General features: G+C 43.8%; 1 protein-coding gene across 4 annotated transcripts; it reads right to left on the reverse strand.

Moving 5' to 3' along the window:
• Positions 1-50: 50 nt before the first annotated feature.
• RGMB (repulsive guidance molecule BMP co-receptor b) lies at positions 51-27,433 on the reverse strand. Of its 4 annotated transcripts, XM_077139079.1 has the most exons (6): positions 27,373-27,409; positions 26,567-26,820; positions 25,522-25,597; positions 22,116-22,384; positions 16,475-16,983; positions 51-3,487 (listed from the first exon to the last, which is right to left on the reverse strand). In XM_077139079.1, the coding sequence occupies exons 3-6, from the start codon at positions 25,524-25,526 to the stop codon at positions 2,819-2,821; spliced, it is 1,452 nt and encodes a 483-aa protein (XP_076995194.1). In that variant the 5' UTR covers positions 25,527-25,597; positions 26,567-26,820; positions 27,373-27,409; the 3' UTR covers positions 51-2,818. The 4 variants fall into 4 exon arrangements, with proteins under 4 accessions (XP_076995194.1, XP_076995192.1, XP_076995193.1 ...); XM_077139077.1 differs by lacking the exon at positions 26,567-26,820 and having other exon boundaries at positions 27,373-27,433; XM_077139078.1 differs by lacking the exon at positions 27,373-27,409 and having other exon boundaries at positions 26,567-26,963.
• Between the last annotated feature and the right edge of the window lie 459 nt (positions 27,434-27,892).

A 27,892-nucleotide genomic window follows, 5' to 3' on the forward strand; every position in this document is an offset into this window, starting at 1 on the left:
CTCAGCTCTTCCAGCAGGTGTCACTACAGTCACAGAACAAACATTCCACAGCATGGGTATGTAACTTTATTTTTCTAGCATAATAATTTAAAGTATTTATACACTGCACACTCACTGTTTTACACAGACACTTATTCATATACCTATGAACCACATCAAAAAGGTTTCTTTCTAAAGCCTTGACACTGTGGGGGCTTCCAAGCGTAGCAGAGAAGAAAAGGAAGAAAAACTTTGAGTCTTTTAGACAGCCATGTGGAGCATCTGTGAACACCAGTGTTTTCCTCCAAGTCTGAAGCTCCCCCAGGAGACCTTTAAACAACTATAAGCCTATCCACATGTTTGTATGACCCCAACTCTTCTGGCTCAGGATTTCAAGAACCAACATGTACAAGTAGCACTCTCTCTAAAAATTCTAGAAAAGAAGGAGATAATAGACTTAAGGAAATCCTTATTTCTGAATATTATCCATGGAGACTGTGAATGCTGTACAGAGACACCGATTATGATGGGAAAATAGCTAAATACACTGGTACTAAAACTACTGATGACGGATGCTTTCAAGCTTCCAGGTAAAAGATAAACTGGCAAAAAAGAAAAAAAAAATCCAATTTTTCCAACTGTTAGTAGACGTGGTTCTTCTGCTTTCCCTGAAAAGGACAGATATATTAATCATATGCACTTTAAACTCAAACACTGTAGAAATTCCTACTATTGTTTTTACTTCATTTTTATATTATTTGCACAAAAATAGTGGTGAGAAGTATCCTAAATATTTTTCCTCCATCATTCTACTCAATTACAAAACAACTACTGGCTAACTACAGCTTCTGAACCTGGCACAAGACTTAGAGGTAAGCAGAAAACCATGGTTCAGAGTTGCGGCAGGAAGGCTCCCAGCTCACCTATAAAAGGACAAGTTTAGGTTACAACTCACTGTAGTAAAATCTCCATTTAGGGTAAGAAGTGAGATGCCTCTATTATTTTTCCAGACTGACCAAGATTATTCTCTCACACTAGAAGCTAAAAGAGGGTTGTCACCTATAAATTGACCCCCAACTCGATGCTGTTGACTACATGACACACCAGTTCACAAAGAAATAGAACTTCACAAAATGACATCCTCTTTTATTTTACTACAAGTCTGGTCTCTGGTAGTGTCGCACATCAGTAGGAAAGGGCAAGATAACGGCTAACTAAAAGTAAACATCAACTCGACCTAAATTACTATGGTATTTGAACATCTTTTGCTTGCTCTTAAGTAAATTTGAACTATTAAAGTACAAATTGTACCACTTCTTCCCGGAACTAACATTTACATTTTAGATATAACAATCTAAACCTATCTATCCTGGCGTTAACTTTCTCAACGACTGTTCCAGCCTTTTATTTTCCTTTTGCAAAGGGGTGCTTGCATTGGAATGGAAGATACAAGGAGACAGAAATCATTTTACTTTATAGGGATATCACCAAGTTCCATGGGCAACTGACAAAATAATGTTCACCCACAGGTGTTGAGGGACAGTATCCAATTAAAACAGAGAACACATGGGCAGAAGCAACACCAGTTGATGCGAATGTCTGGATTAACCAGCATCCAGAGTTGGCCACAAACTTGGGTTAAGGAAGTTTTTCTGTCATTTATGCTCTACTGCATTCCAGTCTTGCACACCAAGTGTCAAGGGTTGTGATGAAGTCCATGGTGTGGAGGGAAGGATGAATGGAAAACCTTGCGATGGCATCTGGGACCCTTCATTAGACAAAGAATCTAACAAACCTCTGTACTTGCACTCCAAATGAGGTCCGGTGCTGGAAAGGAGGGGAAGCATGTGTTTCCAGACCCAAAGACCCACAGGAAAGAACGTTAAGAATGTGGGCTTGTACAAATCTTTGAGACAAAAAGAAAGCAAGGTGCGAGTACTGCTAAATTCATGTTTTCATATGGTGTTTGTTTAATGCAGGATAGGACTGAAAAATGGAAAAAAAACTACAATATAAACAGGGAGGGGCATGGGATGAGAAAATGTGTGAGAGCTACTGGGGGGTAGGTAGCACATCACCTGGCATTTATAAATGAAATTGCCATCACCTTGACCTACAAAAATGGCAGTTTCAAACTAATACCCCGTCACTGCTCAAACAGAACAATCCTAATTAATAAGAACTGTGGTAATACTCCCCCACCTCCTTAAAAAGTGACAGCTATTAAACGGAGGGCAAAGCCTTCCTAAAGATCGGTGTTTAACAGAGTCAAAAGCACCTGTGAGCGAGGAGTTACCTGTCTCTCCTTCCAAACTGAGTGAGGGCAGAAGAAGGGGCAAGGGCACAGCTCAAAGAATGAGCAGCTTCACCAGGAGAGAGCAAGTGAAAACTGCACCCCGCAGCAAATCAGTAGCCATGGGAAAGGGCAGGAGGGAACAGCTGAGGATAGCAACAAACAACATCACTGGTCATCATCAAAAGGAACGCTGTGTATGGTGTCTGTGCATATGTACTATACATACTAACCAGGTACATACATAAATATTTAATATATAAAAAATAAAGTGCTTTCTAACAGGTCCCCATGCAGGGACATTATAAAACATTTCACAAAACTGCAAAACAAAACCAATGCAATCAAAGAACACGACATTCAACATATGTGAAAACAGCCAAACACAAATATGTACAGTCTGGTGGGTATCCCAGGACAAACATCCTGTCATATACATGGTATATACATATATACTCTTATCTTTGACTCAATATATTATGACAATATATATCTTAAAATTTTTTGTTATAGACAAAAAATAAAAAGCAAAACCAAAGACAACCCCTACAAAAACACAAGAAGGATCAAGCACGTGAGTCCCAGACTGACAGCCAAGCCGCTGCCGCCATGGGGCATCGCCCCACCGCTGCTGGGGAAAATGTGCCAGCGTTCTTTCCTGGGGTGCAGCGCCTCCACGTCTTCCAAGGCACTGTGGGCTGCGGCGGTAAAGTTGGCATCACCGGTGGTGAGCAGGTCGAAGACGCAGGACTGGAAATAGATGTCCTTCACGGGCATCTTCTCGTGGCACCGGGTGTTGGCGGTCTCCAGTGTGTAGCCGGGCCACGCCTGTGCCAAGGAGGTGCGTGGCAGGGTGTGCCCCAGGATGGCAGACACCTGGCCCTGCCCTTCGTCGATGCGTTCACTCAGGGGGCAGCCGTTCACACACAGCTGCAGGTCCTGGCTTTCCTCGTAGGACATGGCCAGGTCTTCGGGCATACGGATGGCGAGGGTCAGGTAGCGGCCCAGCTGCCGCACAAACACCGTGGTCCCAATGTAGCGGGCATGCATCTCCACGTAGCGGCCACTCTCCCTTTCCACGATGCGGAGGCTCTTGGTCTCGCCCTCGCCGCCGCTGGTGGTGCCATCCACAAAGGCGGCCGGCAGGTCATCGGTCACAGCTTGGTATACTTTCTGATCTGTGCACTCAGGGTGGGCCTTGAAGATGATGGTGATCTGCGGGAAGGGACACGTACCAAAGGTTAACACGACGGGAAGGGAAACGCAATGGTGCAGCACTCTGTGGCAAGAGCTGCCCTGCAGTTTGGAGAAGGATGGCTTAAGGACTCTACAGACTCAGTACATTTGCTCCTGCCTCCCAAATGAGTGAGGTCACTTTTAGGGAAAACAAAAAGTATTTGGAATTAACATTAAACACAAACAAGGGGATGTGTATTAAAACTATTTTTCCTTTACTTTCTTAAGACAGAGACAGTACTGTTGCTGGAAAGACAATTTTTACGGATAATTTATACTTAGTTTCTTTCTAAAAACAGATGAGCTGTGGTGCAGCTGAGATGAAAAGATTCCTTTCTGAGTGATGCTGAACCTTTAAGGGGTTTGGTTAACAGGGAAGCTACCAGAACTTTGCTTTCTAAAAAAGATTCTTCATTGGACTAGAAAACCCACATCCCATGACTTATCATTACAAACTTAAGATACAATCTCAGAGCAGTTGAGGGTTGAGTAGTGGGCATCTCATTCAACAGCCACCACTCGTGTGACTCAGGAAAGAGTTCTGCGTGTCCCTCAATCAACTATTTCACAACACTGGCTAATCCCTGTGCTAGAGAAATCACTTGGCAAATAGAGCTCCCAAGCACTGGCAGGGGATAAATACCCTAAACCTACTTACAGCACATGTTTTCCCCAAAAGGCACCACGACCTTTTAACTCAGAAATCTTTTCCCACTCAACTCTCAGTTCTCTAAATTAACAAGCAGACACTTCACGAAGGAAAAAAAAAACCTGTCGCTAACACAAAATTCTCCCTTTAGTGAACGCATTTTCTTTCCCACAGAATCTTTTAATTAGAACAGTTATTAAAAAATCTGAACCCTAGTACATTTTTGCCTCCAGCGTGGCCAATATACTTCTGGTACAGGTGGCAGAAGGAAGATGAGAATGAAGAGTCAGGGGCTTGTATGTGACACAAGGTGGGAAATGTGTCCCAAAAGGAAAATGGTAATATTTTGAGATTGGTGTTATTTTCAACAACTGAGTTTAACAGTTTAGTTCTTTCTTCCCTCTTTTTTTTTTTTTTTTAAAGAAAAGGATAAGGTGACCAGTCAAGGAGGAAGGCAGACAAGTCAAACACTCCATGAATTACTCTGGATGGAGGAAACCTTCCACCTCTTGCAAGGGAACTAATCAAAAACAATAGACCCTTGTTAAAAAGGCCAGAAAATGAGCCCCCCACCCCCACACTCTTTCTCTGAGTCCTCAACGCCACCCTGAACTTTATGCTGAAGTTTTTTTTCCCCAACTCGGCCAGCATTTGCTCACACCATTTAATTCCACATGTTCCCACTGGTGTTACTTGACTGGAATTTTCCAGCCATTTCATTTTATTTCAGCCAGTTATAAAGCCAGATCTGAACCAGCTGCCCTGTAGCAACTGGTTAAATTCATATCCGTTGTTTGCAGCTGCAACCAAAAGCCAGACAATACACTATGAAAATGCTGGGGTTTCTCCCTCCCTAATTACCTTGAGCCACAATTTAATTTCACTACCAGCCTTCTCACATTTCAACACCTTTTTAATAACCCAAAGGAGGTGTACCAGAGATGATTTCAGGAAATTTGTTGTGCATCCAACCACTGGACCTTCCAGAATGAATGGGGTTTTGAGGTAGCTATCTAATGGGGACTATAAAATAGATTTATTTGGTGGCTCTAAAGTCATTTTGACAAGAACTTTTTTAAGGCAAGGGATCCTTTGGAGATGAAAAGATTAATTCCAGTAAATTCCGTACCTGAAAAAGCTGGAAGTTAACAGTACCGATAGTTAAAATAACAGTTAGTAACTGACTTTTCATATAATTGCTATCTTCATTTTCAACTACATTCACACTCAAAGTTAAACAAGCTCTTCTACAACAGCTAAGTAATTCCTTTCTAGTCTAACAAATCTCAAATTTAAACCAACTTAGCATTATTTGCAAGAGCTAAGTACTTTTTTGCTTACCTTAAGAAAACAAAGAAGAATTAGTTTGGCTGGGAAAACAAAGCAGAGATACCCGATTCCAAATAAGTATCCAAAAAAGCGAGCAAGGGTCAATAACATGAGTGGAATAGTTCCATTTGTCTCACTAAGTCTCTGTTTTTTCATTATGCACACAAATTCTAATTCAGGAAATCAGGAGTCATTTCAAACACCTCACACATTATTGTCCTATGCTGTGCCTGTGACATTTAACAGTAAACTCCCACACATCTAGAAGCTAAAGTAAAACTTAAAGTTTGATTTCTGCACTAGTATCTATACCAACAAAAAATTTCCACTAACTGAACAGATTTTTGTCTGTTTTCCCAATTTCCTAAGGATGGCTTTTTCTCTGAGACACTGAAGCCAGTATTTCTCTAGTTGTTTTCCTATTGGACAAGATTATCTCACAAGAATTACCCCCTGAATGAAAATGCTGAAGATACTGAATCAATCTCAAAACACAAGCAGGGGTTCCTGAGTGGCCCTCCATCGTTTAAGTACATACTGAACAGGCACCTAGAAATATGATCAATTGTAAATGCAGGGCAACACATCCACATGATTAAGTTTTGTAATGCAGTTGCATTCCTCCTAATAATCACAATGCCAGCACTTAAAAAAGCAAGCACTCAGGCCACCAAGGGCCAGAAATCTATGTTCAGATTTTGTCTCCCTCTTTGGACAAACAAAACTTATTCATTCCTAATAACTCTTCTTAATAACACATATGAAATTTAATTGGATTTTTTTTTCATTGGCAGGCACCGGGAATTGAACCTGGGTCTCCTACAAAATCTAAAATTTTGGAAAATCCAACTGGCAGCTATCAGAGCATAGGAACAGATTTTCAAAACTGTTTGGAAAGCTCTCCAAACAGATAATGTTAAAACACCAGCTATGTAGCTTGCTCCCCACCCCCAATGAACTGAGCTGCATGCTGTAATAACTCAATTTGGCACATCTGTTCTATGCCACACCATTTATTATTGATGGATGGCATTTCTGTGCATTTAAAACATCAATGCTTTTTGTTAAACCTCCCCCACCCAGTCCTTCTCAGCCTCCACCTTAGACAAACTATTCCAGTTCTCCTCATTCATTTTTAATGCTTCACTCCCTGTGATCTTTCCCTCCCACAAACAAGGTCTATTAGGAAGAGAAAGACAGCAGCTACAAATCAACCTCTCCACACCTGAAAGGCATCAAGGACTTAAGGTTTGCTAGGAAATATCAAATCTATGAGGCACGTGCCTCTCCTTTACACCAGGAATAAAAGAAAGAAAATATATTAAATGCAAACAAGGTAGCCAAAAAGGAATCCCAACCCAGTGTGAGAGAGAGAGTTCTTCCCAAGGTACCAGAGTCTTGCAAAGTGCTGAGCACAGGTTTTAAAGCATGAACATTCCCCAAAGGCTGTGCACTTAACTATGTGTGCTATTGTATTTTGGAGGAAACATTTATCGGTGTTTGCATAGGACATTTGGCACTGCCAGGGCAGGACCTTACTGGAATCCTTAAATATCAACACTGGCCTTTAGATCAAGGAACTCAACATTTCTTAGCTTAAGATGGCCTAGGAAATTAAACTGAAATAGCCAGATAAATTACTTTGGAACATAATTTGTATTTGTACCTGGTTAAAATTCTGCTGACAAGGAAAACTAAAATGAATCTTAGTTCATATAATTAGCTGATGTGTCTACATCATATCCTCTGGGTGCAACTATAAAGTTAAAAAAAGTTGGAAACTCTAAGAAAAAGAGAACACTGTGCCCATGGGTCCCTTTTACTCTTACACACTTAAGTGGCACACAGCCTCTACAATCAGTACACTAGACCATTCCAACAAGAGCACATGGCTCGACAGCCTTAAAAAAACAAAACAAAGCAATATTTAAGTTCTGAGAGTCCTTTTCTCTGACTGTTGAGAAGGCAGAGCCTTAGGAAACTCTGAAACAACAAAAAGAAGTAGAGGTCTGTGAAGGCACCTTCATGGAGTGTCTGGTCTCAAGTACCCCCTACCTTCCAGGGCAACCCTGAAGTGTGTTTTTTGGCTGAAGCAGAGCTACTGTTCTTTGGTTCCATTCAACTGGGGGAGAACTCTGTGCCTCTTCCTTTTGTGGACAGAAAAAGAAGCATATTCATCTAGAATAACTTTCTGTCTGAACAATTTCATGTAAATCTCTGGAGTGTGTTTACATGCAGGATATTTAAGAGAAGATGCTGAGTTGGCAAATACGTGATGTCATGGATAATTTTCCTGAAAAACTAAGGAAGAAGAACCTGCTAGGAACCTGTGAGCTCAATAAACTGGAATGTGATTTTACAATCACTCTTCAGCCTATATATTAATATCTACCTATTGGAAGGTCCATTCAAGATCCACAAGTTATTCGTTAAATAGTTTTATTGGGCTAGGGCAAGGTACTAAGAGTAACAATGCATGCTTTTAAGAGGAAGGCAGCCCCGAAACTGTAGAGCTGTGTTCCAGTAGCCCTGATTCTTGAAGACGATTGTATAAGGATAATAACTTTTACAATGTGACCAGTGATTATGCAAATCTTGTGTCTGATGCTCCTTTTTTATCCAGGGTATAGACAGATGAGTAAAAAATATGAGTAAAAGAACAAAAAAATAATGGGGGGAGGGTGAGGGGTAAAATAAATTGGGTAGATGGAAATACTAGTGGTCAGTGAGAGGGAGGTGTAAGGGTATGGGAGTATGACTTTTTTCTTTTTATTTCTTTTTCTGGAGTGATGCAAATCTTCTAAAAATGGCCAATAAAAATAAAATAGGAATTAAAAAAAGAGGTGGGTAGCAGATTAAAAACCTTACTATACACTTCTTTCAGGATCAGAATGAGACTAAGAATCTAATACCTTCAAAAAAGAGATCAAAATAGATTTCTCTGCCCTTGAGTTTCCACAGAGCTCTGTATTAGGAGCACTTACAGGATCCCAGAAAAAACAGATGAGCAAATACTACTTGCCAGTGTTGCCCCAGGTGATCCATGCAGGGGCAGGGCTGCCTTGGCTGCTGGAGGAGTAGGTAGTTGGCAGCCGCTGGAGAAAGAAACCAAACAAGGAAGAGGAGGATGCCCCCAGTTTAAGGCTGCGAGGGTGGTCCAGGGAAGAAGCCTTAAGCTCAGTGGCTGGAAAAGGCAGATGCGAGTGGAAAGGAAGCAGGCCCGGGGGTGAAAAGCTAACAGGCACAAAATACCAAATTCCAAAGAGTAATTCCTGTACACTTAAAGCAAGGAAGGCTGGAGGCAGGAATAGGCTCAGAGACAGGGAAATGGGCCAGCGTCCCAGTGGAGACCTCTACGCTGAGTGAGAGGGGGAAGGAAGGGCCTTAGGGCCTTCCGGTCTCGGCCCTCGGCACACTCAGCGAGGAACTTTTCCACCAGCGTGTCTGCTGTGCTCAGACTCTGCATTACCAGGCGGCCAGCGGATACAGGCACTCGCTGTGCTTGCAGTTGTGCAGACAGGCATGTGTGGACAGTATTACACGCCTAGGCTGCCACTGTGCTCCAAAACACGGCTACAAATATTTTGAAAGGTGAGAGCCAGGCCCAGAGGCAGTCAGTAACTCTAGGGGCAGGAATCTGCCCCAGCAGGTCTTGCCTTCAGGCATCTCCTCCCAAAGGGGGTGGGGGCAGGGCAGCAGCCCAGAGGCCCGGGTAGGGACCTCCACATGCCCTGGCCTACCATTCAGCACAGGTGTTCCCAAAGCCCAAGGAGATTAGGAAATCACAGCCGCTTTGATCATTTTTCAGCTCTGGGAGGTGAGCAAAAAAGTAAAAAGGCCTGGATGTCCTCACAAAACATTCACACTCAGCCACCTCTAGGTTCAGTTTCAAGTCCCCAGGCCTTTATTCAAAAAAAAGCCCTTGAGAAATCAAGAAGGAAGCAGTGAGAAGCAGTGGCCATAGACTCCAGAAGCCAGTTAACTGGAAGGCTATGAAACAATACCCTTCTGTTTTCATTTCCTTGGGCAGGGAGAGGGGACAATATATATCATTCAAGTGTGATAACGTGTATGTATACACACAAGTACACACAAGCACCTTCAAACGGGCAGATTAAACCCTGACTCTGTTTCAGAAACACATGCAGAGCAGATGAGAATTTAGTATTTAAGTGCTGTCATATCAATTCTACCCACAGTATACATAATATGTTCCAACATGAAAGAACCCCAACAGAATTAGCCAAATGTTCTTTTGGCTCCAAGTCTTAAAATAACCAGTTAACTGGAGCATAAAGAACTTCTCTCTGCACAGAACCAGTTTCATCTCAAGTTCTTTCTAGACCGAACAGCACCGTGTTTTCATTGCAAGGCTGTCCAATTAAATTCTGTTATCTCAGATGTGTTAGCTATTCTTGTTAGTTATCGCTTACTGACAAGTTGAGCAGCTTAAAAATAAAAAGTCCTTAAGTTACCCCACCCACAAGAACACAAAATTCAAAACAGTGGAAGAGCAAGTTCTACTGCAGTCAAAACAAATAAAGACAAAATGGGTATGGAAGCATTTTTCCCTATTGTTCGACACTGGAGGTGACTCTTACATGCCACATTCCGTACAGGCAGAAACTGTTTGGTTAGCATTAATTGAAGCCAACAAAAAAAAGAGCCAACCATCCAATGTTTCCTTCTCGTACCCTCCTCGAAATGTTGACTGAAAAAGAATTTAAACAGGGGTGAGTGAAGTGCAGAGAGGGAGACATTTGGAAATGTGACAGAAAAACAAGTTCTAACTCTTAGCACTTGGCTTCTTGCATCTGTTTTAAACTACAGAGGAGTGCGGATTTGTTTTAAAGCAACAAGGCCCACCTCACTTAATCCTGCCTGGCTCAGGCAGTTGTCGGGTTAATTTCACTTACAAATAGGGGATCCGGAAGGCCCCTACTTTCTCACTTCAGGGATGGAGTGTGTGGCACAGTCAGGAAGATTTAAAGTGGAGGGATTAAGATGATACTCAGATACTAACTTTGAACAGTTCACAGACTATTTCTACTAGCATCTTCTATGTCTCTTCATTCCAGAGATTGGAAAGACTTGGTAAAACACTGATTACCCAGAGTATTTTAAAAGAATAAGTAAGGTGGACCTCATTTTACAAAATGACCTTGCACATTTATAGGTACCTCATATAGCTAATAATTTCTCCTTCTTTCTGTTTTCTTTTCCCACATATACTTGGAAGAAGTCCTTTTACCTCCAGGCAGTTTGCTGAAATGATAGGAAGCAAATTTGAATAGTTCCTGGGCCTCAGACCTTATAATCCAGTACAAACAAGAGCTCTGCAGGAAATAGGAAAGGACAAATAATTACACTACCACCCGGCACTATGACTGCTTTCTCTTCTTCTAGAAACTATTCTTCAATGTTTCAATATTGTTTCTAAAGTAAATAAAACTCAGCGTGCATAAGAATATCTAATAATGCTTCAAGAAATCCTAGAAATATTTTTTTGTATTAAATCAAAGACTAGCAATGTTTCAAAAGCGGGAGCCAGAGTTCTGCACTCTGCTTGGCTGGATGAAGGTGAGGAATTAAGGACGTAGGTGAGGGGCCACCCTGACTGTGGGAGGTAGAAAAGGAGACTAAATCCCAGGAGTAAAAACAGTGACTTCTGGAAGCAAAGGCGAAGTGGGGGGCAGTGTCTCAGGTGTGTGCCTTAGTGACAGCTTGGGACAGGCCTTTTCAGCAGCCAATTTCTCTGCCCTTCTGGATACTCAGGTCAATTTGAACCGGTTTGTGCATACTGTGCGAATGCTCTAACTGAAACATGGAAAATGACTGGTTTTATACATAAAACTCACACTTCTCCACTATCTGCTGCCAATTTTAGTGATGTGCTTAGACTTTGAGGCAGCGATTACCTTCAACTCTGTATCTCTCACACAGTCAGCCCTTTAATACTCAGCCATTCAAATGCAGCACCAAATTAATCATAAATTTTCTCAGAGAAATGATTACAACGAGCAGGAAGGTACAATCGCAAACTTCTTTCCCATCTGTTCCCCAATATGTTATGGTGGTCATATAACTTTTTAACACCTTTGTAAAGCAAGGTGAATCATGATAAGGAGAGAAATGGCAAGAATCACCTATATAAGAGTTACAATTATAATAAACATAAAGAGCTATCTCAGATTTTAGGGATTAGTTACACAGTATCTGCAAGACAGTTTGTGCTCCCTGGAAGAAAAAACCTCACTGTCATTGCTGGGGAGGGTGCTATTTACCCAAAAAAAATACATATGCCCCTTCTGTAACAACACTGCATGCAACAGCAGCGGTCAGATACTCCAAACACAATCTGCCAATGGGTGGGAGGAGCATCTTTCTTAGTCCTTAAAGATAAGAATCATCAAAACTTTGCAGCTTACACCTTTACAGTCTCTGTAAAGACACTAAAAACATGGGTTGCAAAAAGTTGGCTACAGAAAAATGTACTAAGGGCAAGAGTGGACAATGTTCCAAACTTTGATTCAGAGGTATGCTTAAAATGGCAGTTGAAAAGCCTTTGCAATACACACACATCTGTCCCTGATTTTGTAACCAACACAGAATGATCCAGAATCCTGATTTACAGGCCTATGTGCTGTTGTGGAACAGTAACTACATAATAAAGGGCATCAGAAAGAAGAAATGGACTTAACTTACGCTCCAGGAGGAACCTACAAGCAAATGGTGTGTATCACATGGGGAAAACCTTGGGTGATATATTTTGAGGAAGACATTAGGCAAGAAAAAAACCAGACCAACTAAGTCTTTCTGCATCTCTAGCATCATTAACCAGAGGAAATTTTCAGGAGTTTCGAAAGAAGCAGCTTATCTGTATGGTATGCAAACCCTCCGGCTTTGGGCAGGCATTGACTACCACTCATGGGACTAGAGGGAGTAGGTGGCCCTCAGCTAGGAAAACGGCAGCAGCAAGGACACACAAGGTACTGAGATACCTATTCGCTTTGCCAACAGTCATCCGGTGTGGTCAAGCTCAAAGAACACACCCTTTCCCAAATTGAAAATGCCCTAAGGTCAATAACCTTGTCTCACTAAAAGATGAAGCACAGAGAAGTCTATAGCAGAATGCATGTAAAAGGAAGGACCTTTTGTCCTCCATATTCTTCCCTCCCGGTTTTTATTTTGTCTTACTGAGATTGAAGGATGGGCTAAGAGAGCTGGAGTGATGAAAGAGGATATGATTACAATAAAAGGAAAAGTGAACCAAAGGCATCCAAATTACTTGTAAAAATAATTTTTTAAAATATTGCCATTGTTTAGGTGTGCAACTGAGTAATAAATGCATTCCTGAATTTTTTTGGAAAAGGAATAATTCAAAATGTATTTGGCACATGTGCTTTTAACCTGTTACTAGGAATACATTTGTAAAATGCAGAACCCTTTCATAAAATATTTAGTCCTAAATCAACTCTGTAATCATAGCATATATAAATCCTTCTTGAGTCCACTCAGAGATTCACAGATACATGGGACGAATTAAACAGGTAGAGACTGAGAGGTTGGTAAAGACAATGTGGAATAGGAGGTACAGAGGATGCACATCCCCACAAGCAGATGAATGATGGGATTTATTTCTCCGTAGCCTAGAGCGCGTGGGCTACTTCCTCCCCCAAAACTAAAGCTTATGTTGCTGGTTCCAATCCCGGCCCTCTCATTGCCACAGGTGGAAGCTGGCCCACAGGTGAAGTGGATCTCAGTGGTGGTGTGTGGGTGGGTGGGCCAGAAGTCCTGCAGTGCCCTGGGGTGGAGAGGAAAAAAAACAGCCCTGGCATCCCGTTTAGCAACACACCAGCCTGGCAAGGTGGCCAACTGCCCCAGACTACCCTGAAGGTAGGGAGCCTAACAGATTGGCGGAGGGCATACATAAAAACAAAGGACCCCCAGCAAGCATATCTGCGCACTGTGAACAACTGGAAAACAAGCATTATGCCTCCCAGGGCAGGGGAGAAGGGTGTGGTGGGGGGAGAGCAACAGCAGACAAGGGGGATGAGGCAACAGCATCCAGCACTGCAGGCCTATCTGCCCTACACTCACTGCTTGCCATGTGGAAAAAGGAAAAGCCTTAGCTAATACTTGGCCCCATTTTCTGACTTCATTTTCTTCCATTCTGTTTAGTTTTCCCCCCTTGCTTAGTCTTTTTGTGATGAGGGAAAACTGGGTACTTAGGGATAGGTTAAGCTCATAAAGATACACTTGAAGACAGCTTACTCAAGAAGCCAGGGAAAGACCACGTTCCAGGATTAGGAGTTGTTTTAGGGGTCCCACTCGATGCTTCAGCTCAGTGTTGAAGGCAGTGAAATTAACGGGCACTTAAATAGAGCAGTTTCCGTACCACAGTGGGCCAGTCTCTTCTACATTATGGCCAGTCTTTCAAGCTAGGGACATTGAGCACATGGGTCATTAAAACTGCTTGACCACAGGTATAGTGTCTGGAAAATACAGTGCCGGGTTATTAAATAGCTTGATGTCAGCAAAGCTGGGACTCACAAAATCTTTTGAAATAATTTTTTTTAAAGGATTGTCATAGTCACCAAAGGGAAAAAAATCAGATCTTCTGTGGAGATCTTATTTTATTCTTAATTTTTGCCTAATGTTATTTTTATGTTTACTTTCATCATTTTTGTTGTTGCTTAGGGCCTTTAAAGATTTTATTTTGGTCGTGGGTAGGTAAAAGGCAATTGCCTTGCATGATTTTACCAGGACAGGTCACAGGAGCAGTGAGGACACTGAGACAGGCCTTCAACTATAACCTTCCAGAAGCCGTCGGGGGCTTTGGAGAGAGTTACAAAAAAGGTGGAAGTAAAAAATACTTAGCATTCATGAAGCCAGAGAGCAATTTGTTACCGAACAGCATGGTCACCAGATGTGGGGAAATACTTTTCAAAAGTGCAAGTAAAGATCAAGCATTCTCACTGTCTACTTGAATTTATGCTGAAGAACAACTTTTCTCCCCCTTTTTGGAATGGGTAAAAACCTTTGCTCTCTACCAGATGGAGGGACAGAATACGGTCATGCTCCTTATTTATATTTGCTAAAAATGACAGATTCGCCAATACTGAATTGAAATGATATTAAATACTTCTGTTTAAATTTATGTAATACTGATACTTATAAGGTAACTAGCTGTCCCCCAAATATTTTCTACTGTTATTAGTAAAAAGTAAGAATTTTGAAAGGTTGAATAACAAACAGAAGTGACGTGACTGGATTGGAAGGCATGTAAAATAAAAACTTTAGGGTTGTGAAAACAACCAATACTTCCCCCATGCAATCAGCACTTATTAATCTCAATAGTTTTGTTCAAAGATTATCTCCTCCAAGTCCTTAAGTATTTGCATGATCAAGCGATAACTTTTTTCCATTCCCACTCCCAATGGAACTGTCTTCTGGAATCTCCAGTGTTACGTTTTCCAAAAGTCTCTTCTCAGGTTTCATATGCCCTAATACTCCCTGGTAATGATGGATATTTGGCTGTGGTTTGTCTTGCAACTTCACAATTAAATACCTTGACATACATATCCTGGTATACACATAGGAAAAATTATTTGTGTACATATAAAAACCAGAGAAAAAAGTTTATTTTGAGATGTAGGATTTAGTAAGGCAAAAGGCAAGTTTGGGCTTTTACTAGGACCTGGAGTATAGTAAACGCTTTGGCATTCCCCTAAGATGTCTGAAACCAGCGTAAGACTCTTCTTTGTTCAGAGCAATGATTTCTAATTCTGGTTTGTGACACTCCAGGGTGTCTCCAGATATCTCCTAAGGTATTATAAAATTCCTTCCACAAAATGTCTAGCAAAATCACTTTAAAAAAATATGAAACACACATGTCTGGAGGCAAAGGAAAGTGTGGGAATCAAAAGAACAGGCATAGTATTTTGAAAAGCTTGATCTTTATCAACACTACTTTAGTTCAAATGAGCTTATAGACAGATACAATGAATAAAAGAAATTAAACAAGATGAGATGGTCTGTGTGTGGATTCTGTGATTAGAGTTAGTTACCTGAAACACTATTATTGTGGAACACCCCTTTATGACTTCTTTATTTGCTAATGATGGAATCAGAAAGGACTTGACAACTGGGAGCCAGTTCTTAGCCCCTCTCTACCTACCTGCACTAAGACACTGGTGCCTCAAGGAGGCCTTGAGGATCTCTGTACAGTCTCAGTTTCTTTATCTGACCCCCGCCACCTCCTCCCCTGAATCATGACACTAACAGCTAGGCAGTGTAAGTTTAACTTAATTTTGCTAGCTTTTTCCCTCAGCCTCTAAGGTGAGGTCCTGAGTTCATCCTGGAGTTAAACATCACTACTCTACAATGTCCAATTTAACTCCCTTGGCCACCATGAGGTTGGTAACTAAACCACCACTGGGATCTGCCACTGGGAAGATGGCTTACAGACAATACATTTTATTAGTGCCTCCAAATGTCCAATAAAATATGGGTTATTTCCTTGGGTTTCACAGCTTTTATTCAGAACATGCACTTCAGTCTAATAAACGTGAACAAACGTGAACATGGATTTCCTCAAGAAGAGTCAGTCACACACACACACACACACACACCCACCCCTGAATTCAAAAAGGACATCACTGATAAAAGAGCACATTTTTTTCATTAAACAGCCCTGCTTTTTCCCTAAAGAACTCAATTTCACTATTTATTTCTTATACTTCATATCACTATATAGATCAAATATTCTAAAATAAACCCTAGAATTTGCTGAAAAACTCCTTACTAAATAATTTTTATTTAATCCTTCATTGACCCTGTCCACTGCTTTCCAAGAAGACAAAAAAGAAGAAAAAAAAAGGCTCATTTCAAACTAGGTCTACTGCGATATGCTACAACATTGCCTGAGAAATCAATACCTGGAAGTTTATAAGTGAGAAGAGAAAATGAAAAAAAGGTTATCTTGCCTTATTTGTAGCAGTAGCACTGGATCCAGGGACCACGGGGACATTTGTCACTTGAACCGAAAGATAATTATTATCTATGAGTGGCCAGGCCCCTTCCACTTTGCATGTCTGAAAGTGATCCTTGAATGTTCTAAGGTGAGGATCTCCGAATAAGCCACAGAAAAGGTAACTGGGAGGGTCTGGGTCGCCTCCCCTGTGTTCTCTGGCTGCTGCATGGCTGTGATAGCTACAAGGGTCATGGGTCACTTCTGGGTTGGTAGAAGATGTGGGTCCGTCCTTGGAACAGTTCCTCTGGCTCATGAGGTCACTGATGCCCAAGACAGCAGAATGGTATACCAGGTTGCCTCGGCAGGCTTTCGAAGTTCGCTGGGTACAGCCAGCATAAGCACGCAGGGCCTTGCAAAACTCAGAGTCAAAGCCGTCAATGGCAGAGTTCAGGTGTGAAGTCAGGGACACAAAGTCCGTGGTGCATTTCTGGATTCGACACTGGGCCGGCTGTTGGCAGTCACCTGTGGGAAAGAGGAGACCAACATTTTTAAATGCTTCATAACTTCCTGAGCTACATGGCAGGAGAAAATGGCATTCTCCTCTGGGAATTGTTTGTTCTATTTCATATACTCCTATTTTAAGGCGGCCTTCAGAAATAGTGTTACGTTGTGCTCCTACATGTCTCTTAAATTAAACATGTCTCAAATTAAACGACTGGGAAAAAAACTGCAGCAATTAGTTTACTTAAAACTTTAAAATGTGGGCTACTGTGAGTGAAAGAGTTTAGTTCAGTGAACTTAGGTTAAAATTGTAAGGGAATGCTAAATGAAATATTTTATCAACCTTGCTATTTGCTCAAAGATTTTGAAAAAGATCCTTCTTCTCTAAGGCCAAACTGAAGACATGATATTTTGATTTTGAAAACTGCATAAGTAAAGTAACTGCTTCAAGAAGCACTATATACAAACCATGATTAAATCCTCCACATCTTGGAAGGGGGGGGAAATCCTAAATTATAGCATAGTCAAAATATTTTTATCCAATTCTAGTATGACTACGGGGGTAAGATTAACAAGAAAAACCTGACTAGTTATTCTGCGCTTCCTGAGGCATGCTTATCAGCAAATTATATACAAATTGCCACCTAAATCTCCTGGTTTCTACAAAATACAAATGCTCTATTTAAAAAAAAATAAAATAAAATCAAGTGATTCATTAGCTCTTTGTACTGATTTCTTCCTTAATATCCTTCCCCATCACCCTAGGATCCTGACTCCTAAGCATATCACGAGTAAAACATGTATAGCACAGCAAAATTATGCAGCAGAAATAGATGATCCCAACTATCTACTTTTATTTTCCAGAAACAGAACCAGAGAATGCTATGACACTGAATTCTTGGAGTAAATATAAACTTTATTTCCCCCCTAAATCCAACAAGTCATACAAATTTAATGATTTAAAAGCAAACCTAAAATGAAGTAATGAAAAACTAAGTATCACGGTTCTATTTTAAAAATCAATTTACAAATGATGCCTGCCACTAGCTTCTCATGTAAAAATTTATAAAACGTCTTGAGTGCAAAAACACAAGAATTGCCAATACTAGTATCAGTCGTGGCCTTCAATTAATATAATAATCTCTCCCATAAAGAGAGAACAATAGACTTACTCCAAAGAAAAATGCTTTTCTTTACCATCAGCCTTAAAATTTTATAGAAACAAACCATAACACGTATTTGTGTTACTTAAAAATTCTTTACAGGTCTTCAAACTGGAAGAAAGTCTCTTAATCTCAAGTTCTCACATGAGAAATGAGGAGGCTGTTCTAAAATGAACTTTGTGATTGCTTTCAGTCACAAATATCTTACAATTCATATTCTAGATGAGAAACAAACAAAAAAACCCCCAGCATTTTAGAGTCTTATTAAACACATGATTACTTCAAGATGTGGGTTCAGCAAACTTCAGATAATATCAAGATTTAAGACTTCATCTGATAAAGACTTAAACTGACTCTAATGTTACCTTAGAGAGATATTTTAATCTTTTCAGTAGTAGCTGTTTTTAAATGTGAATTAAATAGCCTGTAATCCCTGTTTCAGGCTTCAGGTGGAGGAAAAGGGTAGGGGACAACAACCTCTGAAGACACCTCCCCCACCATTTTTAAGTTTCAAAGACCAAAGGGGGAAAATAGTGTAGTCTAGATTTGATTTCCATTTTAACTTAAGTAAAAGAGATTTGAATATTTTAATATTTTTGAGCCATGAGTTTAGAACAATGACTAAACCACACGTAAAAAAAGAGAATCACAAAAATGTGTACATGTTTGGCCTATTTTGCTTGCTCATTACAAGTCGACAAAAGCAGCTCCAGAATTCATTAAGTTCCTCTTTTCAAAGAAGATCAAGTCATTTTCAGTAATTTTTCATTCAAAATAAAAGAATATTAAAAATAATAATAATAGCCAAAAGGAGCTAGAGCCATTTCACAGATGGAAAAACCAAGGTAAAAGGTTATTAAAGGTCTGATCCTGGTTGGACTGTACATAGCTAATAACAAGCCCAGAAAGTGGTGCCTTTCCTCCAAGCCCTTGTTTTTCTTCCTCCTCAGGTCCTGCTTGCCTTAAATTCCTTACTTGACAACAGTATTTGACAGCTGAAGAAAAAGACTTTGCTGTATTTATTTATTTTTAAATCAGATTCTCAGCAAGCAGAAAGCAAGAAAACACAAACAGGGACCAAGATCACTCAGGAACGAACAGCTCTTAGACTACAAATAAATGATAGCACAAGAACTTCCCGCTAAACTCGCAGTGCCTATTTGTTCTTTTTATGGTCTATAAAATCTATCCGAGCATACATTTACTTATAATTATTTCAAATAGTCATAAAATATCAAAAGTAAGGATGCAACTAACTATTCAGCAGGGAAGAAAAGCAAAATTCAGAATTCCAGCTCCTTTTTCAGTCCTTTTTTTTACTCCCTACTTTTGCTTTTTCATGGCAGGCAGGTGCTGATTACCTTAAGAAATCTCACATACAACAAAGCTCTTTGGGCTCTTTTGCTTTGGATATGATTTCTAACAGCCTTTTGATAAAGAGAAGATGGGAGGGAGGAGAGGAACTGGAGAGAAAGTGCTGTTTGGGTCAGCAGTTTCAGCCCTAAGGCAGACTCCTGTATAATGACTAATTTGCAGCATATACCCAGAAATATCCAGGCTTCATGAATTTATAATGACAATGCACACTTGGCCTGTTACAGGCGGTAAATTAAGCCTCCTGTCAAAATGCCAAGGCAATCCAGAGCAAAAACAATATCAAGGATGTAGCCAAGAAAGCCATGAAATGCATGGGTAAGCAATAATGCCTATACTGTGTCTCCATTCAGAACTGCAGAGGTTTGCTTAAAATAACAACAACAACAAAAAGTAAATAAAGGCACTATTTTTATTCCCCCAGGGTACAATTCAACAGTTGCAGTTAGAGATTTCTCTATTGCGCAGCTCATCTATGACTGGTGGATAATATTTTCATTCCAGTTAACAAAGGTGCTAAAGGATCTGTGACCTCTTGCTAAAGATTCGCACATAAAGGCCTCACTGAAACAGCATTCCTGGACGCCAGGACTGCACATGTGAGTTTGCAGCACAATCACCAGCTTATCATAAAAGAAACGAGATATGCTAAAGCTGAATTAAGTGAAATGCAGAAACATATGGTGCTGAGGCAAATGACACGGTCCCAGGCATAAAACATATGGTAGTCTATGCAAAATGCACTCCGATAGGCTTCCAACTCAGAGAAGAAACAACCCCTGCATTTCAATAGCATGCTCTTCAAAGAAATCACTGAAAAGGTGCTCTCTTTTCTATAACCCAAGATTAATTGCTCCACTCCAAAAGGCTGTTCACAGAAATCACTCACCAAAGCAACTTTAGGGTGAAATCTAATGGATACCTGAGTGAGGACACATTACCATACTGAGAGGAGTTTCAAATGTCAAGTTCTTGAACGAAGGCACCTGAATTTTCTAAACCTTCAAACCAACTTCTTATGACTTTCATGGGCCAGCAAAGAAATTTTCAAGAACCACATTTCAATCCTGCCATAGTACCTTATGGTAACCATAGGAAACAATATCCAAGCAGCCAAGAGTGATACAGTTTGCCTAATATTTCAACTTTCATTTCATGAAACCAACACTTTGATATTATGGACACACATTTTTCACACAAAACATTCCGGATACTGCTATACCTTTAGACATATCAGGAAAAAAATTCTATTTAACTGAAAGCAGGCTGACATTATTTGATTTCTCTATTTTGAACACCAAAATAGAGTAACCTAAAAATCACTAAATAAAGATTTTAATCATTCTAAAACTTGTTATTGCACTTTTTATTAAGAATTCAGTCTCTATTTCCCCAAAGTGACAGTGATAAAATGCAGCTGTCACATCACAATATGAAGTAAAAGCAAAGTAACTTAAAGCTTCTCAAATGCCACTTTTCCCCCCATTACTTAAAAGGCCACCCTGATTTTTCGCAGGCTGGTATGACTTAATAAACAAAAATTACTCCACACATTTGTGTGGCACCGGAAGTTCAGGACTGCAGATCAAACTGTTGTGACTACTGTCATAAGTACAGGACAAAAAGACAGCCAAGGAAAATAAACTTATCGAATGCTGTGATTGTTCTACAAGATTAGTTCTCCTTTCAATTTCGGCATTAAAATGTTTTCCATGCAAATTCCTAAAAAGAAAAAAAAAAAAAGGTGGCATTTATTCGCAAAGAGTGTCCTAGATCTCAATGGAACGATTTAAAAAAAAAGAGAGAGAGAGAATAATACGAGGTCCCATATGCTAGAAGGCTCATCTGTAGGTTTACTTCACTAAGAACAGATTTCACACTACTGTGTCCATAGGAAAAGTGCCGACTTCCAGAAAGCCGCATAATCTGTCAACCTCTCCCACACCCCTCAAGGAACCCGAAAACACGCGGCTAGCCACATGCACGAGCTTTGCCAAAGAGAGTGAAAGCAGATTTAAAAGCAGCTTTTGCAAATACGAAGAAAATCCCTACTCGAAAGTTTGAGTTACTTCGAGATTAACTCCCGAGTTTTCAAACTCCGGTTAAAATCTCTCCATCTGGTGCGATTCCTTCGCCTCGCCGCTACCCTCTCACCCTCCCTCCCCCAACTCCGGAGAAACAGCACAAGGCTCCTTGTCTCAACTCGGAGGAGGCGGCGGCGGCGGCAACCTGATCTGAGCCGGACTTTCGGTAAACACCGACGCAGAGAGCAATAAACCATCCGGAACGTTCGACTCGGGAACGCAGCCCCCTCCACCCCCGCTCGCTCAATCTTTGATAAGCGGCTGTTGAAGGGGAGATTTATCAACGGTCCGTGCCAAAGGCCGGCGGGAGGGAAAGGCCTCCTTTCGCGCCCGGGACGCGCCGTATACTCGGCGGGGGTGCGCCTGTTGCCGCTCCCCGAGCACCGCGAAGGTGCCTGTCAGGGGCTCAAGAGGCCTTTCCCATCGCGCCACGCCGCCCTTCCGCCCCAGCGAGCGTCCTCGGGACCGGGGGCTGTCTGGGAACAAAGCTCTCGGACCTGGGGCTGGCTCCTTTCCCGCGCGCGCTTCGTACCTGCGTGGAGCAGTCCGAGGCTGAGCAGCAGCAGCAGCAGCAGCGCCAGGGGCGGCGGGCAGAGCCGGGGGCGGGGGTGCTGCTCAGCCCCGGCGGCGGCGGCGGAGGCGGCGGCGACGGCGGCGCAGGAAGGTGCTGCTCTCAAGCCCATGCCAGTCCATGCAGGTCTCGTGGGCTCCGGCGAGGGCGGCGGCGCGGGCGCCGTGGCGGGTCCGGGGCCGTGGCTGCTGCATGGGCCGGAGGGCTCGCCTCGCTTCCTCTTCTTCCTCCTTCAGGCCCGCGTCGTGGACGGGCCGCAGCCACCACCACAGCGAAGAGCGCGCCGCAGGCGGAGCAAGTCGGCGAGCGCAACGGGGCGCAGCAGCATCGCGGCGGCCAGCAGGGGGAAGGGGGCGGGAGAGAAGACACAAAGACCGTGAATGAGTGCCGAGCCCAGCCGCGAGCGCGCGGGCGCCCCAGCCCCGGCCAGCGCGGACTCGGCGGGCGTGGAGAGGTGCGTGCCCAGCCCTATAGAGCAGCCGCCGGCGGCCCGGGTGTCTCTGTGCCGCGTCCCTTGCGGTCAATCAATCTCGGCCCTACACTGCCGCCCCGCCCTGCGCGGCGCCCGCCAATCCACGCCGCCCCCGCCCCCGACCGCGCCCCTCCCTCTCGCCCCATTGGGTGAGAGCGCGCGTCCGCCGGGTACCGCGGCCCTCTCGCAGGGCCTGAAATGTCCGCCCCTGCGCCTCCTCCCGCCTGCTCAGAGCAATTGGCGTTCTGTGGCTTCCGACTGCGGATCCTGTCTGCAGCGCCGGGCCCAGCCTCACTCAGTGCCGCTCCCACCTCCTCTCTCCCCTCCACCTCCTTCCGCGATTTACTGTTTCTTCGCGCCCAATAGAAACAGACGACAGCAGCTCTCCCTTGCGGCATTTCAAAGGGATCAGCCTTTGGCCTTCCCTTGAATTGCTGTAATCGGGTTCAACTTCCCTCCAAGTTTCTTTCTTTCTTTCTTTTTTTAATTACTATTATTACTAACCCCACCCCTCATCCTGTTCCAGCTCTTTGGTGTAAGGGGTCGCTTTTACCCGGCGCCTTGCAGCGGATCCCTTCGCAGCCAATCATATTTGCGGAGCCCCGTTGCGGGCCTGTTGCGGACGCTTTGTAAAACGAAGGCAGAGCCGCGTCGGAAATCAGAATGTGACCCGCGGTCCGGGGCAGATCGGATGGGCTGGGAAGTCCCGGCTCCGGAGTTCTTATTTCTTTTACATTTGCCTTCATTAAAATAGCGGGGAGGGGTCTGAAACTGCGCGAACTTCAATGTGTTCGGTTACTGTGTAATTACATTAATGAGGGCGGTAAATTTTTATGCAGTGTAGAGCAATTTTGCGACCCTTTGTTGTTACTCAGTGGCTTTTCCACAAATTTCTACATTTCCATTAGATTAATTTAAGGGCAGGCAACTTCCTACTTCTGCTATTGGAGGGGTTCAAAAATGAGGAAAAAAGCAATTGCCTGCTAGGAAAGGGGCTGCTAAGTGGAGGAAGAGCAAAGCAGTTATGCGATTGATGATAGGGTCCAATTTAGTTATCAGAGGTGTGAAGTGATATGTAATCTCAAGACGTGTCTCAAGGCTGGGAGCCACTTCACTTTACTCCCGCCTTGGCCCACCTTGGCCCGCCTTGGCCCACCTTGAGTCAGGGCTGCCATTTTGAATCTATTTTTATTCTAATCGCGGCTTTACCCGCTACATCACTCACAATCTCCAACGATGTCAACCACGGATGCATTAATATTCCACATTTGCAATGGGCCAAGAAAACTGGGTGGCAAACCTTTGATCATAGCAGCTTACCCATTTAGATACAATGTGAATTGTTCAAACAGCTAGTCCCCCACCCCACCCATGAAGGATACCTATTTTTACTGTATTTTTCATTGTTTACTTATTACATATTATGATGACGACTTAAATAATAAATATACTTTTCTTGCCCAGGAGATAATTCAGGGCTTGTTTATATTCGCAATATGCTTAATAATAGCTTCAGAATTCCCTGGAGAAATGACTTTGTTTGGGAGATATATGTTTTTTAGATAGTACCACAGACTTAAATCCTGTTAGAGCAAAGATGCACTCTTTTGCAATTACAGCATATAATCAATAAAATCAAATTAATGGGATATTAGTAAGCGTCTTTAAAAAGTAATCAAATATGATTACAATGTTTTTCAAAACATTTTGCTAATGTAGTTTCTGTTTCCTTAATTCAAGTTTTAATTCGACCCCTATGAAAGAAACATCCCAACTTATTGATGATACTTCAAACATACCAAGAGTTAAGGATAAATATATTCAGTTTGGTTTGGGTCTTTTCGCTCCTGAGTTTCTATAATTTTTTTCCTTCCTACCCCTGAATGCCCCCATCCCCACCCCAATATCCTGTTCCTTAATTACACGGGTGCTCTAGATTTTCCTATCAATAGAGGGCGCCCTCGAGTCACTGCAAATCTTGGTGTCATGAAACGGAACTGTTTTTAAGAGGAAAAACTTCATCTCTTTTAAGGTGCTTTATTGCTCCTCTGTTGTAAAATTTGACAAGCCCCAGATTTATAAGCCTAACAAGTCACTTTTTATTGCTGCAAAAGTGTTCAGGCGGCTGGAGGAAAATGCTAATTTTCACAATTAAATCTCAAGGTGGTTCCTATTTTCAAGTGTCAAGACATTAGGTCAGTTGACACACTCAACAGCGGGGTAAACTCGGACTGTTAGCGAGATCCGGAATCGGCTTGGGAAGCAAGAGCTTGGCGAATGATCGCTTACAGTGCATCTGTTCCTCAACCTCAAGCTGTGCTGCAGGATAATGATTTTAGACCCTACAAAGAAAAAGCTTGGGAGGGAACTGAGACACAAGCATAAAATCGATGACATAGAAATTTTACATTTTAATTAGAAAAAAAAGCCTTGAAGTGACTGCTTTTATAATTCACAAATCCACCCTGTAACTTGCTGCTTGTACTCTCTCCCTTCATCTTTGTTTCTAGGAAGGAAAGATGAGCCCAGAACAGGACATTCATGGGACACAGCAAAGCATACTACCGTAAGAACGGACAAGTGGGTAGAATTAAAATAGATTGCCAGAAACATTTATGGATCCTAAACAAAATGGGGGTTCTTTTCCTGAACCTATATGTGATATCTTAGCTATTCTGTTAATACATCTCCAATTCCAGAAGCCCAGCAGGGGGGTGCCTGCCTAACACATCGCCTGGGCCAGGGGAGCCGATAACCAGACCCGGGGTTCGATTTGTGCAACCCATGCTAAAAGTAAGGGCTTCCCCGCTGCTCCCGCGTCCTAGCTGTCGGCAAAGCTGGCTGAAATAGCTCGGAGTCCCAGAGCCCAGCGGCAAGCTGGTGGTTTGTACTTACATCATTTTTAACCCTTCCGCTCCTGGAGGGTGCTCGGCGGGATCAGGAGGCCACCGAGCTCCGGAACCAGCAGGACCTGGGTGTGAGAGAAAAGAGTACAGAGTGAGCGCCGCGGCCCCGAAGGGAGAGCGCGCGGGGCCTGCGGGGGGCTCATCACCCGCACGGACAAAACCGGCCTCGGTGATCCCTGCGGGCTCCACCGCGGCTTGCACAGCTCAAGGCGGCAGGTGCAAAAAGCATTTGGGAGCCTCTTGCCAGCGCGCGGAGGTAATGCGCTTCCTGTCCATTTATCTCAGGAAACCAGCACAGCCTTCCCTTCGAAACAAAATTAACCTCTCATTAGCCAGCCACTCACTCCTAAGAAGGTCTTAAAAGCTTTACCAGCTCGCTAATGTATTTAGGCTTTTCTTCCAGGCAACGCCGCCGCGGCCGCGACTGCCAGCATCGCGGGGGTTCCTCTGACCTCTCCCGGGAACCGAACGCCTACCTACCCCCAGCCTCAAGTCTGGGAAACTCCAGCCGACTCGGGATCCCAGTTTGTGGTACTGGGCACCCTCGAGACCCCTGAAAGAATTTCGCGCAGCAATCTGAGAAGCCGCCACAGCAAGTTCCCACTCATTTCACGGGCACGCCTCACATCAAAACCCCAGCTCCACTGCCCTCAAGGAACCGGGAGGAACACCCGGGAGAAACTTCAATGGCCAGCTGTCCCCGGGTCGTGGGCGCTAAATGCCCTCGGGAGCGCCAGCTCTGTCCGCAGCGGGTGCGGGAAGCGTTGATGCGGGACATGGGGACCGAGTCAATTAAGGTCTAGCCGGTTCCAGGCGTGGAGAATCAAACGTGGTCCTAGGTCTGCAAGTGGCGCAAAGGCGACTTTTGGAACGCCGGAGCTTTCTCACCCTGGCCCCCCGCCGCCCAGAGGCTGGCAGATTTATACCACACAGGTGGAAGGAGACTTTAACAAAACAGTCCCGGCCGCTGCCTGCCGCTCGCCCCACCACGTTCCCCTGGCCCACCGCAAACTTCAACAAAATAAACAACTCACCACAGGCATTCCCTTGTCTGCAGCGCGACGCTTGCCAGCTGGGAAAATAAGCCGCAAGCCACGCGGCCCGGACGCAGAGGGAGGGCAGCGCGGCGCCCGCCCCCTCCCCCAGGTGGGAGCAGCAGTGCCCGGGGGCTGTTGGGGGGAGATTCCACCTCGGGAATTGCTCTATTGCCTCCCCGGCTACGGAGCGGGTGTCAACCGGTGCCCAGCGAGGGGCTGAGCCCTTTCAGCTAGAGCGATCTCTCCGCCACCTAAAGGAGGGAGCGGGGAGGCAATTTCCTCAATCCCACTGCCACCCGCCTCCAACACCCCCAAGGCTACGTCTAAGCTGCTTTCTTGCACCGCCGTCAAAGAAGTACAAATCGAGCTGGATTTTCAACGACCCTCCGCCCCCCACCCCCCTCCGCCCGCCCCACGCACACACACCTCAGCCCCAGACCCCGGCAGCGCTACACCGCCCCCTGCCGGCGCCACCCGAGCATTCCCCCGGGGGTGCGCAGTGGCGGTGTAGCGCTGCCGGCACCCGAGACCCTCCACCTCCAGGTCTCTCATTTTGCACTATTCCCCCCGCCCCCAATCGTGCACAAAGGCGCCTTTCACGCCGCCAGCGCCACCCTCTGCGTCGCTCTCCCGGTCCACCGTGCTACCTCTGCCCACTAGCATCCCAGACCCATTCCCAGACAAGAGATTAGGCCTGCCGTCGCCGGGGCAGGGCGGCAGCGGCCGCGTGCGGGCTGTTCCTAATCGCCGCCTAGGCACAGGCAACAGATGCGTTCGCCATCCCCTCGGCCCTCTCCCACTACCTTCTCTAGCTGTCCGCCACGAGCAGCTACAAAATGCACTCTTTCCTCTCCACAAAATGATCCTCGGGGCGGGGGAGGGGAGTGTGTGTGTCTTTCTAGTGTGTCCAAATATGGGGGGAGGACACAGGATTGGTCCTCTGGGCTTTTGCTGAAAAAGGGATCTGGGGATTTCTCCTGTCCACCTAAGGTGCTAATGTGACTTAATTTTACACTTTAAGAAGGCCCAGGGAAAAGGTTTGGGAACAGCAAGGGGAGTAAAGGTTGAAAGAGACACCTAAGACTAAGTTGAGGAAGTGTCCTACAAAGACACGAATGTTCAAGAAATGACAGTCCATCGATTAGAGTGGAAGGCGTGGAGGGCGGGAAGGAAGCGATTCACTTCAGTCTCGCTGGTCGTCCAAAGTTGAAAATAAGCTTGCAGGAATTGAGCGGTAGCTATTTTGCGCGTTCCATGCCCGGGACAAGCCGGCTGCCTCTCTTCTTTGTCAAGGCAAATGTTCAAGCATCTTGACTCAGGCAG

Source organism: Tamandua tetradactyla, chromosome 21 (assembly GCF_023851605.1).
Source record: "Tamandua tetradactyla isolate mTamTet1 chromosome 21, mTamTet1.pri, whole genome shotgun sequence".
Taxonomy (NCBI): Eukaryota; Metazoa; Chordata; class Mammalia; order Pilosa; family Myrmecophagidae; genus Tamandua; species Tamandua tetradactyla.

Bases quoted from the DNA above. Each gene is read 5' to 3' on its own strand.
- RGMB (XM_077139077.1), bottom strand. The intron at 16,984-22,115 runs GTACGAAGCGCG...TCTTTCCCACAG, and splicing joins CCTCGGACTGCTCCACGCAG to GTGACTGCCAACAGCCGGCC. The intron at 3,488-16,474 runs GCAAGATAACCT...CCCTTCCCGCAG, and splicing joins GTGCTACTGCTACAAATAAG to ATCACCATCATCTTCAAGGC.